At 33.2% G+C, this 15,073-nt stretch overlaps 1 protein-coding gene across 1 annotated transcript in view; it reads right to left on the reverse strand.

The window, feature by feature from the left end:
• Window positions 1–4,371: 4,371 nt before the first annotated feature.
• Window positions 4,372–15,073, reverse strand: part of SEMA3C (semaphorin 3C) — a 170,400-nt gene continuing 159,698 nt past the window's right edge. The window contains exons 16-18 of the mRNA XM_037836521.1: window positions 13,268–13,335; window positions 11,541–11,671; window positions 4,372–7,248 (exon numbers count right to left, since the gene is read on the reverse strand). Coding sequence (XP_037692449.1) covers window positions 6,838–7,248; window positions 11,541–11,671; window positions 13,268–13,335 — 610 coding nt within the window. The 3' untranslated portion in view covers window positions 4,372–6,837. The remainder of the gene's footprint in view (window positions 7,249–11,540; window positions 11,672–13,267; window positions 13,336–15,073) is intronic.

Consider the following 15,073-nt stretch of genomic DNA (forward strand, 5'->3'; position numbering starts at 1 on the left):
TGATGCAGTCCTGTGGGGCAGATGTTTTAGTGCTGATTAGATTGGAATCCTTTGAGTGTTTCCATGGAGGTGGGACCCACCCAACTGTAGGTGATAAGTCTGATGAGATAATTTCCATGGAGGAGTGGCCCCACCCATTCAGCACGGGTCTTGATTACTGGAACAGTATATCAGCTCAGACAGAAGGAGTCAGCTTGCTACAGCGAAGAGGGACACTTTGAAGAAAGCACAGGAGCTGTAGATGAGAGACAGTTTGAAGTCTGCCACTGAAAGCAGACTCTTGCTCCAGAGAAGGTGAGAGAGGACAAATACCCCAAGTACAACTAAGAGTGACATTTTTGAGGAACTGCAGCCTAGAGAGAAACATCCTGGGAGAAAGCCATTGTGAAACCAGAACTTTGGAGCAGATGCCAGCCACATGCCTTCCCAGCTAACAGAGGTTTTCCGGACACCATTGACCATCCTCCAGTGAAGATACCCGATAGCTGATGTGTCACCTTGGACACTTTATGGCCTTAAGACTGTAACTGTGTAACCAGACAAACCCCCTTTTGTAAAAGCCAATCCATCTCTGGTGTTTTGCATTCCAGCAGCATTAGCAAACTAGAACAGTACGTTTCATCAACAGGTAATTTAATTAATCGAAAAGAAAGAAGCTCCATCTGTCTCATATAAATTTCCATTCAACATTGCATGTTTTATGTTTAATGGTTTTCAAAATTTGTAATATATTTATTTTCTTTGAACAGTTGTGACAACTTATAATTTTATCCAAAATAAATAATTCAATTCTTAGAGCCTCATAGTTACTGGACATTTTAAATAAGGATTAAATGGACATACATATTTTTATTGCAGAGGTATATATGACAGAGTTACCAATAAAAGTCTTTCAAACATAAAACTTATTTTACTGGTGTAAAATTTTTTGCAGCAAGTAGAATAGAAAGCTGAGAAAGGAGAAATAGGTGTAATATAATATTTGTGACTTCAAAATATGATGGTAAGTTACAAATTCTTATGGCATTTTGAGTCCATTGCTTTCATTTAAAAAAGTGACATAACTTTTATTTTTAGATGTCAAAATTCATATTACAATGGAAATTATATCATTTGCAATAACTTAAACTTAGAATAAAAAATTTAGATGTTAATATAAAAATTTATATGTTAATATAAAATTCATGGCTTTGTAAAACTCTCTTGGGGGAACTTGAGTGGCAATGTTTGAAATCACTGCTCCTGCTAATTGGGAGCATTCACTGCATAATCCTTGCACCAGAAACCACAGCTATGAAGGGTAAATGGGAGGAGAGGTGGTGATGAACACATAGGGGTTGTGGCTCTCTTTTTCAGATTGATGTCCTGGGAAAGTACAAGATTGCAGAGGGGGAAACAACACACACACACACACACACACACACACACACACACACACACACACCTCCTAGTGGGATTTTTGGTGATGGAGCTCTCTGGGTGCTCCCCAGAATGGGGCAGGATTAGAGGAAAAATTCCCATGCAACTAAGTGTTTTTGGGAGTAGTGGAAATCTCCCCCTCCCTGCAAGCCCTTTATATAGGTGTAAGGGACAACTCAGAGGACACTTGTGAACTGATGGCAAAGGTCAAATAGAGCACTGATTTCATCATAGGTATCAATATAGAAAAACGACATTAAATACCAATTGAACTATTTAAATGCAATCCAGGCTAAAGAGGCACAAATGGTCAAATAACTGAAATAAATGGTTTTGCTCTCCTGGTGGACCAATAATAGCATATATCTCTTGAACTTCTGCTGTGTGCTAAACACTGTAAAAGTCCACCTATATTAACTTACTTAACATCCACAACAACCACATGTGAGAGATATTATCATAACCCCAATTTTAGAGAAAACAGTACTCATGCATCGAGAGAATAATTAGTATTTCCAGGTTATATATCTACTAAATGGAGAAATTGGGATGGGAACTCAAAGCAGAAATTGAGATTCGTCTCAGAATAAAAAATACATTTATTTAGCTGTTTTGTGAATTTGTGTGTGCATAATTTGTAGATACACCCACATATATATGCATACTTAAAAACCTCGTAAGAACTCCACTGAATGTCCCAGGCTGGTGTGGCTCAGTAACACCTTCTCTTTTCTTAGTTTTCCTGCACCTGCTTTTCCTGTTCATGAGTCAAGCTGACTCTCACACCAAACCACAACTTACAATTGCCAGTCACATCGACGCAAGAGAAGATACTTTAAAGGTCTGACTTCTGTGTTTGATTAGCCATGACATAGTGGAGAAGGGAAGATGACCATAATTTACCACAAAAACATTTTGAGAAAAATAAAACATAAAACTTCCTTTTCCTACATGTAATTGTGGAAATAACCGATTATGAAAAAACCTAAGAAAGTAGAAAATTGCTTTCATCTCTCTATACCTCCTTATGAGCCAAAGGATTATATGAACATTGAAAAAATACCCAGGTAAACAATAGGGATGACTTTTATTTTCATATTAATTCCATAATATGTCCATTATGAATTGCTGAAATTAGTGTTTATTATCTCCTAAAATCCTTCAGATGGCATTTTTCTTTAAATATAAATAATCCAGAGAAAAAAGTTAAGGAATAGAATTCAACCTGCTTTTGTACTTGGGGATGGAGAGGTATCCTTAAATAGGTTAAACAACTCTAAAATGTTTTTATAATATCATCCTTTAATAGTACTTTATGTATGTGACACTCAAGCATGACAACATAATAGCCCTGAGAAACACACAGTTCAAACTCTGTGGAAAGTGTTATTTTATGAAGTGAACAGACACATACAATAGAGACACTGGAATGAAGACACTGTTTTCTTACCCTGGGGCTAGTTTTTCCAGCTCTCAATGCCTGTGCACTATGAGGGTAATATTATATGAAGCCACAACAGTTGAAATATATCCCATAGGCTCCTTATGGAGAAAAAATGTTTTTGACAGTGGAGTTACCAATTGGTACATACGTAGAATTTGTGCTCTTGGATTTGATTTTGCATAAGGGGTTACATTCTCGTATAAAAAAATGTTGGATTAAAGGATGGTGGGATAAACTGTTGAGAAAAACAATGTCAGGAAAAAAGGTCATTTTCCACACTGGTCTTCCACAGTTTTGCCATTATGCATAGAATTCAATGACATTTGCGATGTTTCTGGTAAAGTATTTTATTTCATTTTTCTATTTACTTTGCTTAATTCCTCATCTAGGCTTTAGCTCTTTCACAATTACAAAACTAAGTTGCAATGTCTTTCTTAACTTTAGGTAGTTAGAATAGATAAAGGAAACTGATACCTTTTTCTTGAAATTTGTCACATACGTAGTAGACATAAACATCAGACATGCATTTAAGAGGATTTGGTTTTAAAAACTAAAGTTAAGTTGAAATATTAGGCTAGAAGGATACTGAGAAATAATGGGGAGATTAGAAAGTAGTACAGAATCATCAGGTTGGAAGAACTGTTGAGACAACTTTTAATTTTTGTTGTTTTTCTTACCTCCTGTTACTAGAAATTGAAAGCCCAGAGGTAGACAAAAGAAAGCTTCAATATTTCTGTTGTTCAAATATATTACCAGAATTCTGATTTAACTTAACATGTGACTTCTTTCTCCTTACTTTTATAAAGCCTTAGTGTACTTGGTAGGGTAATAGCTGGTCCACTTATTGAAATTTCCCCAGTCTGGATCATTGCTATTTTAACCTGACATAGAACACAACAAAAATTGCCTTCTGGTCTAACCGTCACTTTCTAAATAAGGAAATATTAAGACATTTGTTTAATAATTATGATATGATAATACTATATAGTGTGTTTTGTTCTAACACTTTACTGGTATGAACTTGTACAATGAACTAAGGCAGAGAGAAGTTCCTTAAATTTTCCAAGGTAAGACAGTGAACTTGGATTCAAAGCCAAGCAGTCTGTCCCCAAACCCATACATTACAAAAATACACTTCTTTCCCAATGTAGATGCAAAATAGTTTGAATAACTGTCTACAGGTATGAGTGGATGAACAATGCTGGGAGGAAAACAAATACGTATTTGCTTCCACAAGTAGAAAATGTTTTCAAAGCACAGGAAACTGATATTGGATTTGTCTTCGGTTGGTACTCAGATAAATGAAAGATAATGATAAAAGGAGAGTTTTCCACATGTACTCTTCCGGAAATTTTAAAATTTGAACTGTCTATATGTATTACTCTAAAATGGTTAAATAAATTAATTTAACTTAAAAAAGACAAAAAACAATTATAAGAATTCATTGAATTCTATCATGTCATCCAGCAATGTAATTCTGTATTTAAAAGAACAGTTAAAGACATCTGTGGAGAATTCAACATGTTTGTTTTATTCTTCCAGGCAAATGAAATCTTCAATATTCAATTAAATATTAATGTGCCAACTACATTTAGTTTGTTTTCTTACACAGAGTGAACATTCACTGTAGTGACAGTTTCATCATGCTAAAATCTATCCACAAACCTACACTTTGAAAAAAAGTGCATTTCTAGGAAATTTTATGTACAGTACAAATGAGAAACATATTAAGTCATCAAATTATCAAACTACACAAAACAAAACCAATCAACCACCCACATTCAGTATACATTAACCAAGTTTTTGAGAAAGAAAATTTCCTTTACATTTGGCAATTAATGTTCAAGAAGGATTTCTATATTTTTAAAAGAAAAGTAATAAAAGTATATACAATTTAATAATGCTCAAAATAGAATTATTAAATAGCACAAATAATATTACAAAACTAAACACCCTTATTGTCTGTATGTCTGGGTTTACATGAAGCAAGGGGATCTGTGTAGTTTACCCTAAATTCTGTCTCTTAAAATAATCTTACTTTCAACTCTGTACATACAATAGATTGGCCATAACACAGAAAATGGTTTTGGCTTTACATTCACATGCATTTCCATATGTACACGTAGAAGAGGAGAAAGAGAAGTTTAATTACAACCGTTAAGCATTTGTATAATAAGCTGCTTTAGACATTATTTTAGAGTCAGACACATCGGAACAAGAGGCTTTTCTTTTTAAAATGAAGTTTGGTGTTCTTTATGTTGTATACTTTAACTGCTGTTTTTGTCACATTGAGGCCTCCTCTTAAAATGTCATAATTTATCACTACTTAAATAATAAATCATATTCTTAGATTTTGAGCAATTATTACATTCATTTTAACACTGATTTTAATCCTTGAAGCCTCATACTACAGTACTTAAAAAGATGGTACAGCTAACTTGATTACCTTCTTCATGGATTGTTGATTACAAATAAAATTTTATACTAGATTTTGATTAGGTATGTGAGGCAGTTTCTGTTTTCACCTGGAAACATGAGAGTGTCTTAAAAGTAATTTAAATGAAAAGGCGAATGTTGTATTTTTAAAAGAAACATAAGAATAGGAGGAAAAGTGTTTTTTTTTTTTCATATAGCTTCCATTTAATTTTTATTTGGAGTAAAATAATTCAGTATTAAATTATTCTAATAAAATTTTCCAACCAAACAGAAGATAATTGATTGTATTCATCATAAAACTTTCCACATTTGTATATATCTATGTCTATATACCAGTGCACATAGTGCACCAATATTCTTTAGAAAGAACAACTATTTTTGTTCATATTGGATTTTAAAATAATTCAACATAAGGGACACCTCTCTGTCACACACAAAGGATCATAAAAAAAGCTAAAATGTTGGTTTAAAAATCGATATGATAGCTGAGGTTGTTAAAAATAGCTAACATTGAACTTAATTATTGAAGTTGAAAACTAACCACATTTATAATAAATTCCTCTTAATAAAGTGGCATCTCCTTTGATATTCTTTTCTTTTTGTTCTTCGTGATGGTTTCACCCTCGTACAGAAGTTTGATACTTCAAAAACTTTTCTTCTTATATTGTCTAACTTAGCAGAAAGACTAGAAAATCAGGTCAAAAATAGTAATCAATTAAACAGGATAAGATTATATTCTCTGAGTCTAGAATAACTTAAATAACTTCCAAAAAAAGAAAGGGCCTCTGTTTGGAAAATAATAACATAAGAATATAAATGCAAATGCTTCACCAATATAACTCTCATCAAAGATCTTTATGGTGTAGGTTATTTCATCTTCCTTAAATAAGGAAACAAAGATCAATGTGACAGGTATCAGCAACTGACACCTATTACAATCTTTAAAAATAACCAATGGCATATTTCACTAGAAGCACATAAACTCATTATTTTCTCTTTATGAATCAATCACGTTTTTATACAACTTTCAATGCCTTCATCCCTGTCTTTTACCTATTTCTACATTTCTTTTGACAGCTGCTCTGCTGCATGTATTTATACAACTTTTATTATGTGAAAGTTGTGAACTTGGCATTTGTTTTCACATATTAAATCAATGGCAATTAGAAATCTAAACCCCTAGAGCAGGGAAAGAAGACCACAAAGTTATGGCCCTCATTCAATTGAGGGAGGTAACAATTCTAGTTTTGTAGCCACCTTACTGATTTGGAAGAAAAGGCAAATAAAGACATAAATAAAATCTGGTTAAGTTAAATATTTATATGCACCATGAGGACCATGACATGTCTAGGGCTAGTCAATATCATACAAGAAAATGCATGCTTATTTCAGTTCATGTAAAATTCATTTTAGAAGTAACCACTAAACACCTTGCTCAGGAATTTCCCATGGGTAAACCACAAGATTCTTTGCTCAAACTTTGATCATTGACAGGCTATTTGTTACTGGAAGTATAAGCCCCACACAGGAAAATATTATCATTCTGGCAACTGATTCCTTCTATTTCTACTTTTACGGCTGTTGATGAGAGCCTTTAACTTGCCATAGTCCCCTCTCATTTTTTGGGATTCTTCTACCTGTTGATTTTGCTGTCGCGTGTCTTTGCAGTATTGATTAATCATCTGCATTTCTGAGTGGCTGAAGGCCCCTATGATGTCCTTTGGGTGGAAGGGTAAAGCCCTCACAGAGCTGGCCCAGGTCCATGGAGACCATTTATCTGTCACAACAGCAACCATTTCTGAATCTAACACTTTGAAGTTGATCTTGGCTATGGTCTGCTTGAAGGTGTTTTCTGTTGCAATGCAGTGATACAGTCCTTGGTCAGCATGCTGAACAGAGCGGATCAGGAGACCCTGTGCAGTGGCTATGATTCGTTCATTCAGTTTGACCTAGGAGAGAGACACATCAAAGTCCTGAAAACCCCACTCTATATCTTCTAAGTAGATATGATATATATAGAGTACTGTTGACTCTCACAAATTTGGTAAAAGCATTGAGTATGAATTAGCTTCCCTCTCAATGGATACAGATTTTGGGCAGTTCCATTGCCTTTTTTCACCTGGGAGATCTTGTCTCAGGGTACTGAATCAATTAAAGAGAGGATGAAGCTATCATTCTTAAAGGCAAAAGCAGCTTTCTGATAGAAGTAGCTTCTCCACAAATGGATAAACACAAAGTTTTGGTTGCTTTTGGAATGTGAATCACAGTCTATATATATAAATGAAATTCATAGATAATTTAAAATATCTGCTTAATCCTGGAGCTTTTGTCTTTTATTTTAACAAAAATACTCACTTATTTGCTAAAAATAGGAAACCACAAATAAAGGATTTAATTCTAACTCCTTTCAATGAATGAATGAATATTGTAAAAGGCCCTTGATAATGTTCAAAGTATTGCCTCTCCCTAAATAAAAGTTATATAAGCAGAGGCAGAATTTTGAACATTACCAGGGTCTTTTCTAATTTTTCCTACACCAAAGAATGACTAAGAATAAGCTGGAATGTCATTGTCTTGTATGGTGTTCTTCTGAGTGGTCTTACTTTCCAAGGAAAAGTAATAAAATCTATGGTTAATAGTTAATTACTTTATAAGTTTATACTGGAAAAATATCATTTGCTGAAACTATGGTTAATATTTAGTTACTGTATAGTTTTATACTAGAAAAAATATCAGTCGCAGAGCATTAGCTAAATGCTTTAAAGGCACACTCCTCACTGTTCCAGCCATGGTATTGCCAATGAACAGCCAGAAAAGCTAAGTGGTGAGAAGTTCCTTGAAATATATACCTTTTCACTGAGGAAAGAAGAATTTGAACAAAACCAAAAGAAGTTAATGAATCTTAAATTTCTTTCTGAATAATAAAGCCCTGTACTAATAGATCTTTTATTATTAATGAAATCCAAAGAAAAGATATATTGTCTTAGAGAAAAATGTAACTCATACACTAAGGCAAAGAAAGGCAAGTATGCTGTTTGAAAGAGAGAGAGAAGAACTGAAACTGAAAAAGAGAGAAACGCATTAAGAGAATTTAAGGACCAAGATACAGTGCAGTTTTGAGGTTAGTTTATTAAAGTTTTTAAGTTAAAATATCACTCAAAATAATTTAGATAATGTTGCAATGCATTCAGAAATGAAAGAAAAGAAAGCTGTTACTATTTGTGCAAAATTTAAAAAAGATTTTGTAGGCCATTTTAATAATTTCCTTATAATGTGTAATATTTGACGTCAGTTTCACTTATTGGAAATGATGTAGAAGATATACTCTAAAAAGTATGCACATATTGTTTATATGTTTTTGATAAGAGCAAAAACATGGAAACAATCTAACTAGTAGACTAAAAATGTATGGTACATTCCATATAACAGAAAATTATGCAGGCAAGAAAAGTGAAATAGCTCCATATGTATTGATATGGAAACGTTTGTGTGTATGTGTTTTTACCATGCTTTTACAAGTAAAGGTGTAGACATGGATATAGATACAGTTTTGTTTTATTACACAAATAATTTTCCTTTCTCTTTTTATCCTCCCCCCGATACTTGTAAAATCATGGAAAATATTTGGGGGATATATAACAAGTGAATATATAACAACTCTTGGTAGCTTTATACTCTGCCAAGTAGGAATAAGTGTTGTAGGAATAAGTATAAGTAGATGAGGGCTTTTAGTTTTCACTTTAAGCTGTTCATTATGAACTAGTTATACACCACGGATGAACCTTGAAGACATCATGTTGAGTGAAACAATACAGACAGAAAAGGACAGATACCGTATTATCTCACTGATATGAAATAATTAGAATAAGCAAACTCGTATAGAATTGGAATCTAGAGTACAGGCTACCACAAGACAGGGTGGGAGTAGGGAATAGGGAGTTGGGGCTTAAAATGTACCGAGTTTCTATTGGGATGATGGAAAATTTTGGTAATGGGTGGCAGAGATGGTAGCACAACAATGTGAACATAATGAACAGCACTGAATTATACATTAGGACATAGCTAAAAGAGGAAACGTTACGGCACTAGAATAAAATTTAAAATAAATGTGTGGAACTGCACAATGCAAACAAGGGACCCTAAGTTAAACCAGGGACTATAGTTAATAAAACAATAATAAAAATGTGCTTTCATCAATTGTAACAAATGGTCCACACCAACACAAAGTGTTAATAACAGGATGGTTTATGGGAATCCTGCATTTTATGCCTGATTGTCTGTAACCCACAACTTCTCTAATTAAAAAAGAAGGAAAACAATTTAAAAAATGTATTTATAAGTAGTATGAGAAGTAAGTGTATGCCTGCCTATGTTACTAAGGACAAATCAGGATAAATTTAGTAAGAGTAAAATACATAAAATAAGAGTAAAAAGGATTGTGCTCTGCTTAAACTTAATCAAAATGAATTTTTATAATTGTGCTAATTGATCATAATTTTAAATTTAAATATTATGTTTTGAGATTGGAGATAAACTAAACATAGTAATAATTGAGGCTACACATTCTTGATCATCCTGAAAGAGAAAATTAAGAATACCACAAGAGAGACTAAAGTCATAAAATATTCTATTTGTAATTTCATTATTAATTTCTGTGGTATGTATTCAAGCCTGTATATATTTATTTACTTTAAATTTTGTCATATAAATGATGTTCACTTATTTCTATTGAATTTTCTGCTGAGTAAGAAAAAAATATTTTATCCTTGTTAAATAATCTCTATTTGTGCTTTGCATGCCTAATTCATATGCATACATACAGACTTTCTCCTAAAAAAGACTGTTCATGTCCATGTGTTCTACAGTATTGTCCTGGTTTCAGAATTCCACTTCTGCGTGATGATCATCATCACACAATTATGGCTTCTACTCTAAGTTAATTTGTAAGACAAGTATTACTATAATCCACATCTATTTCAAATAATTTAAAACTAATTAGACTGGAGAAATTTTAAAAGACTTCTTTGATGGCAGATTTTGTACCAAAGAATATAGGTCCCAAATAAATAATGATTTATTCAAAGAATTTTTTTATAGAATCATAGAATTCTGGGCAAGAAGGGCCTTGAAGTCCACTGAGCTTATTTTTCCTCCAGATACCGATATCTTGTATGCAAATGTCATTGGCCTATATAGTTTAATGCTCCTATGACTGGGGGCCCACAATACCTCAACAGCTTATAACAACTTTGGACCGGCAGGACTGAAAGAAAGTATTTCCTCATATGGAGCCAACATTTATTTCAGTAGCTTTGGTGTAGGTTCTGTGTTCTTATAGCTTAAGACCACATCCATTCTACATAGCCTTAATGAACTTAATATGTAGCACCAAAATTGTCCACAACAGAATACACACAAATATATAAGTATCTATTTTCCCCTTTGTTTCATCAGACTTTATATTGCACTGCTAATAGGACAACATTTTAGACTACCCTGGAGGCAGACTTTATATATATTTTTTCTTCATTTTTCAGGGCAATGCAACATCAATATTACGGAATTCATTATAATACATCATTCATTATAATAATACATAATTCATTATAATACATCACCCCATGCCATTTTATGTTGCTCTTTAAAAATAGCTCTTTTTAATCAGTCAAAGGTTAGCATAAATGTCCTTTTACTTAAAACCTAGGCCATTTTTTTGCTCTATCACTAAATAAAGGCAATGGCCGATAAATAACGATTCTATATCACCAAACTGAAACTCAAGAGTTATGAATAATAGAGTAATGGAAATATATTACAACACAAGAGAAAAATGCTCTTTGCCATGAAGGTTATAGTTTAATCTAAATTATTGCTGAGGAAAATTGAACGTTTTTTTTCCTAAGCCTCTTTTACCTCATGAATCACACAAAGATGCTGTTGTGTGAGAACTTGGCTTCTGGATTTGCACACATCTTGTTTCTTTTACAAATACCCCTTGCATCAATGCCATACTCTTAGAGACCAAGCTCTCATTCCAATAACCATGTTAGAGGCGTGGGCAGGCAGAGAGGGTTTCTACTTAACCCATCAACCCTAAGGATAAATGATTTTAAAGATGGAGGCACTATGCCTTTGACACAAAGGAAGTTCCTTTTTCGCTTCAACTGAACCTCACTGACCAGCAGTGATTTAACATTCTCTGCAAAGCCCAGAGTGATTGCTGCTGTGCTGCGTTACTCACCTCTTTCCTCCTGTCTTTGTCTTTCTGTAACAACCACTTGATAGATGCCTGCGGAGACTTGGGGCTGCACTCAAGGAAAGTGGTGTTATTTTTTACTCCATACTGAACAATTTCAGCTGCATTTCTATATGCTGAAATGCAAAAACAAAAGGATAAGGGGGTGGGGGGAGATGGGAGAGAGAGAGAGAGAAAAAAGAAAAAGTAGAATATGAATGTTTATTTCTCAATAAAATTGTGATCAATTATGGTAGCTGGCAAACGGCAGAGATAATCATTTAACAGACGAACTATTACATTGTTTACCTGCCTTGCTTAATCTAAAGAGGAGGGAAGATATAAAGGAAGCAATGTTTATTCAAGAATTACTCCAGGCAAGGATTATACTTAATATCCCTTTGAACATTTAATTATTACAGCATCCTTGCGAGTCAAGTAATTCCCTACTTCACAGGTGAGGAAACTGAGGCTCAGAAAATTTAAATAACTTATCCCAGTTCAAGAGCTAGTAAGAGCCAGGTCAATATTTGAAACTAGGTTTACCTAACCCAATGCAGTATAGATGAAACTAAGAAGTTTAGGAAAAGCCAGAAAGCAAGGTGTAGCTGTAGTGAGCTGTAGTGGTTGCAAACACAGTCTTCAGAATCAGTTTCCTAGGGTAGAATTCTGACTTCACCACAACTAGCTGTGTGACCTCAGGCAAGTAACTTGATCTCTCTGAGCCTTATTTTTACTAAACTCTAGAACATGGAATATAATATTTTCCACACAAGTTCCTCAGAGAAAGTATTAAATTAGGTAAAGCATTTAGACTTTACAATAGCATGGACAGAATCCTCATTTGTAAAACAGGCATAATAATAGACTCCATTTTAGTACAATTTCTTGACATTAAGTGAAATAATCCATAAAAGACCATTTAGCTCAGGTTCTGACACAGAGTTGGCATCAATATTTGCTTGCTGTGATTTCTACTACCACTATTCCTACCACTGTGACTACTAGTACTATTAATGGGAAATGAAACACATTTGTAAAACAATCAGTAAACAGAAAACGGTAATCTGGATTTAGTCTCTTGATTGTAAGTCTGGGAACAACTAAGCAAAACCTGTCTTAATTTGTTCCTTAGGTGTAATTAGTAATGAGAACATCATTCTTGACTAAAGCAAAGTCCATGCATGAAAAAATTAGAAACAGGAATCTCAGCATCTGTGTAGCACCTTAGTGAGCCAGGGGGAAGGTCTATCAGCAGATACTTGTGGTTGGTGGGGTGGGGTGGGGAGAGGGTGAGGAAAGTATAATAACCTAGTGTTTCCATGTCAGGATGAGAAGAATAGGATTAAATTAGTTGTCAGACGAAGGCAGGATTGTCAAAAGCAATAACTGTAAAACCATTTTACTCTTCTACAAAAGTGAACAAAAAACCACATTTTTTTTTCAATATCAATTCACTAGAAGCTAAGGAAGTCTATAAGTACTATCTGTATGAAAGACCTACCAACTAATATATGAAGGTATCTATGTGCCCAGACATTTGTTTTTCACAATTCTCAGTATTCATGCAAATGGCATTTCACTTTTTAATTACTACACAAGAATGTCAAGTATTTTAATATTGAATCTTTCTTTAGAATAAGAGTTGTATCTAATGTGATGCCCTTACTGAAATATGAAATGGTGCATTGATATTCTTTTTATCAAGTTTGACCATTGCTAGCTTTTAATACCTTTTAGATTAAATCCTCTGCATTGAGTCAATGGATTTCCATGTCTCACATCTTGTCTTCGGCTCCTCCTATAATTGCGGGATTACATAAAAGTGATTTAGAATAACATGGCCAATGATAGGACTAATTAAAAGACTGGTTTTTATTTCACAACTTTTGATTAACTAAGCTTTCAATATTAAAGAAAAGAGAACTGATTATCTGACCTGGCTATTTGCCATTTCTCAGTCTATGTTTCAATGATAAGATGGGTTTTTATCCTTTGTTTTCAATCTGAATAATTCAGTCCCTTCCCAAATGCCAGTTGTAATGGAACAGCTGTGAACCTCCTATTATATATATGTGTTCTAGGAAAATGCTGTATTCCATAATCAAGAGCACACATTTTTAATTTTATTTTTGTCATTAATCCAAAATATTCTAAAATTATAACCTCCAAAATACAAATTCACTAGCATTTTCCTTCTTATTAAATAAACATTTATCTTACAAAATACAATACTTTCTAACATTCTCTGGACATGTTAAAACTTTTCTGAAAAAAGAGACATAGAGATAGAATGTGAAAGTTTAATATAAAGTTGAGCAAATTGTTCATGTACTAGAATAAGCATTTCCCCCAACTTTACATTTTGAGAAACTTCAAGACTACAGAGAAGTTGATATATGAGTAGAATAAACACTTGTATACCTGGATTCACCAATTGTTGTATTTTACCACATTTATTTTATTTCTTTATCACATATAAGTATATATCATGTATGTACTGCATGTGCACATATATCAAAGTTGTCAGAAAATAAGTTTCTGGCATGATGATACCTCATCCTTAAAACGTTTAACATGTATCTTCTAAGAATAAGTCATTTCCCTACATAAAAGCAATACCATTGTCACACTAAAGATCTTAATACTGATTCTGTAGTTTCACATACTACACGATCTACATTAAAATCTCCCCTAGTTGTCCCCCAAATATTCCTCAAGGATTTTTTTAAAGTTTATCCAGGAGGCAATCAAAGTTCTCTCAGTGCATTTAATTTTATCATTACTAGCTTAAGCATTTCAAAATTCAGTTAAATTCATTGTAAGTTAGTAATCATTTACGTTAATTACTTAAGTAATAATTTTACATTATTTGCATGCACATTTAATTTCCTGAGGTTTAGATTCACTAAATATTTTAGTTTCAACTGTATTATAGTATAACAAATCAAAATAGAGCAGCTGAAATCTTCTTAGCAATGCACCATGGATATGAAATTGCTCTAAAAGAGAATGAAGGCAATACTCTCTAAATTTTGGGGGCACAGGGGTAAATTGAATTTTTACTGTCAATGCTGAAAAGCAAATATGAATGAACATATTACTTAATTGGGTTAATTGTTATGTGTCTCTTCATATTCTTATCCTTCAAAAGAAATAAAAGAATTCAGCATGAAGAATAGAAAATACTATAATCACACCATGGTTATTAAATTCATAAATTAAAATTAATCTCCAAGTCATTTGTAATGGGAAAAATTCATTTTAACATAACAGCAAATAATTAATCCTTTATTTATAAGATGGACTATACACATCTGTTTATGGAAATGTGCCCATGTGCATAATATTACAGACTATTTAAGTATTCCATTTCCAAAAAGGAACATGATTCTTAATTATATATTTCTACATAACAACACACACATAAAAAATAGTAGAATCGTTAGTCACACTTCTTTCAGGAAATGTGATTAATGCTATATGCCAGAATAGTTCTTGTATCAGTTTTTTACTGCATTGCATTTCCTATAATTTGA

Source organism: Choloepus didactylus, chromosome 5 (genome assembly GCF_015220235.1).
Source record: "Choloepus didactylus isolate mChoDid1 chromosome 5, mChoDid1.pri, whole genome shotgun sequence".
In the NCBI taxonomy this organism is placed as follows: Eukaryota; Metazoa; Chordata; class Mammalia; order Pilosa; family Megalonychidae; genus Choloepus; species Choloepus didactylus.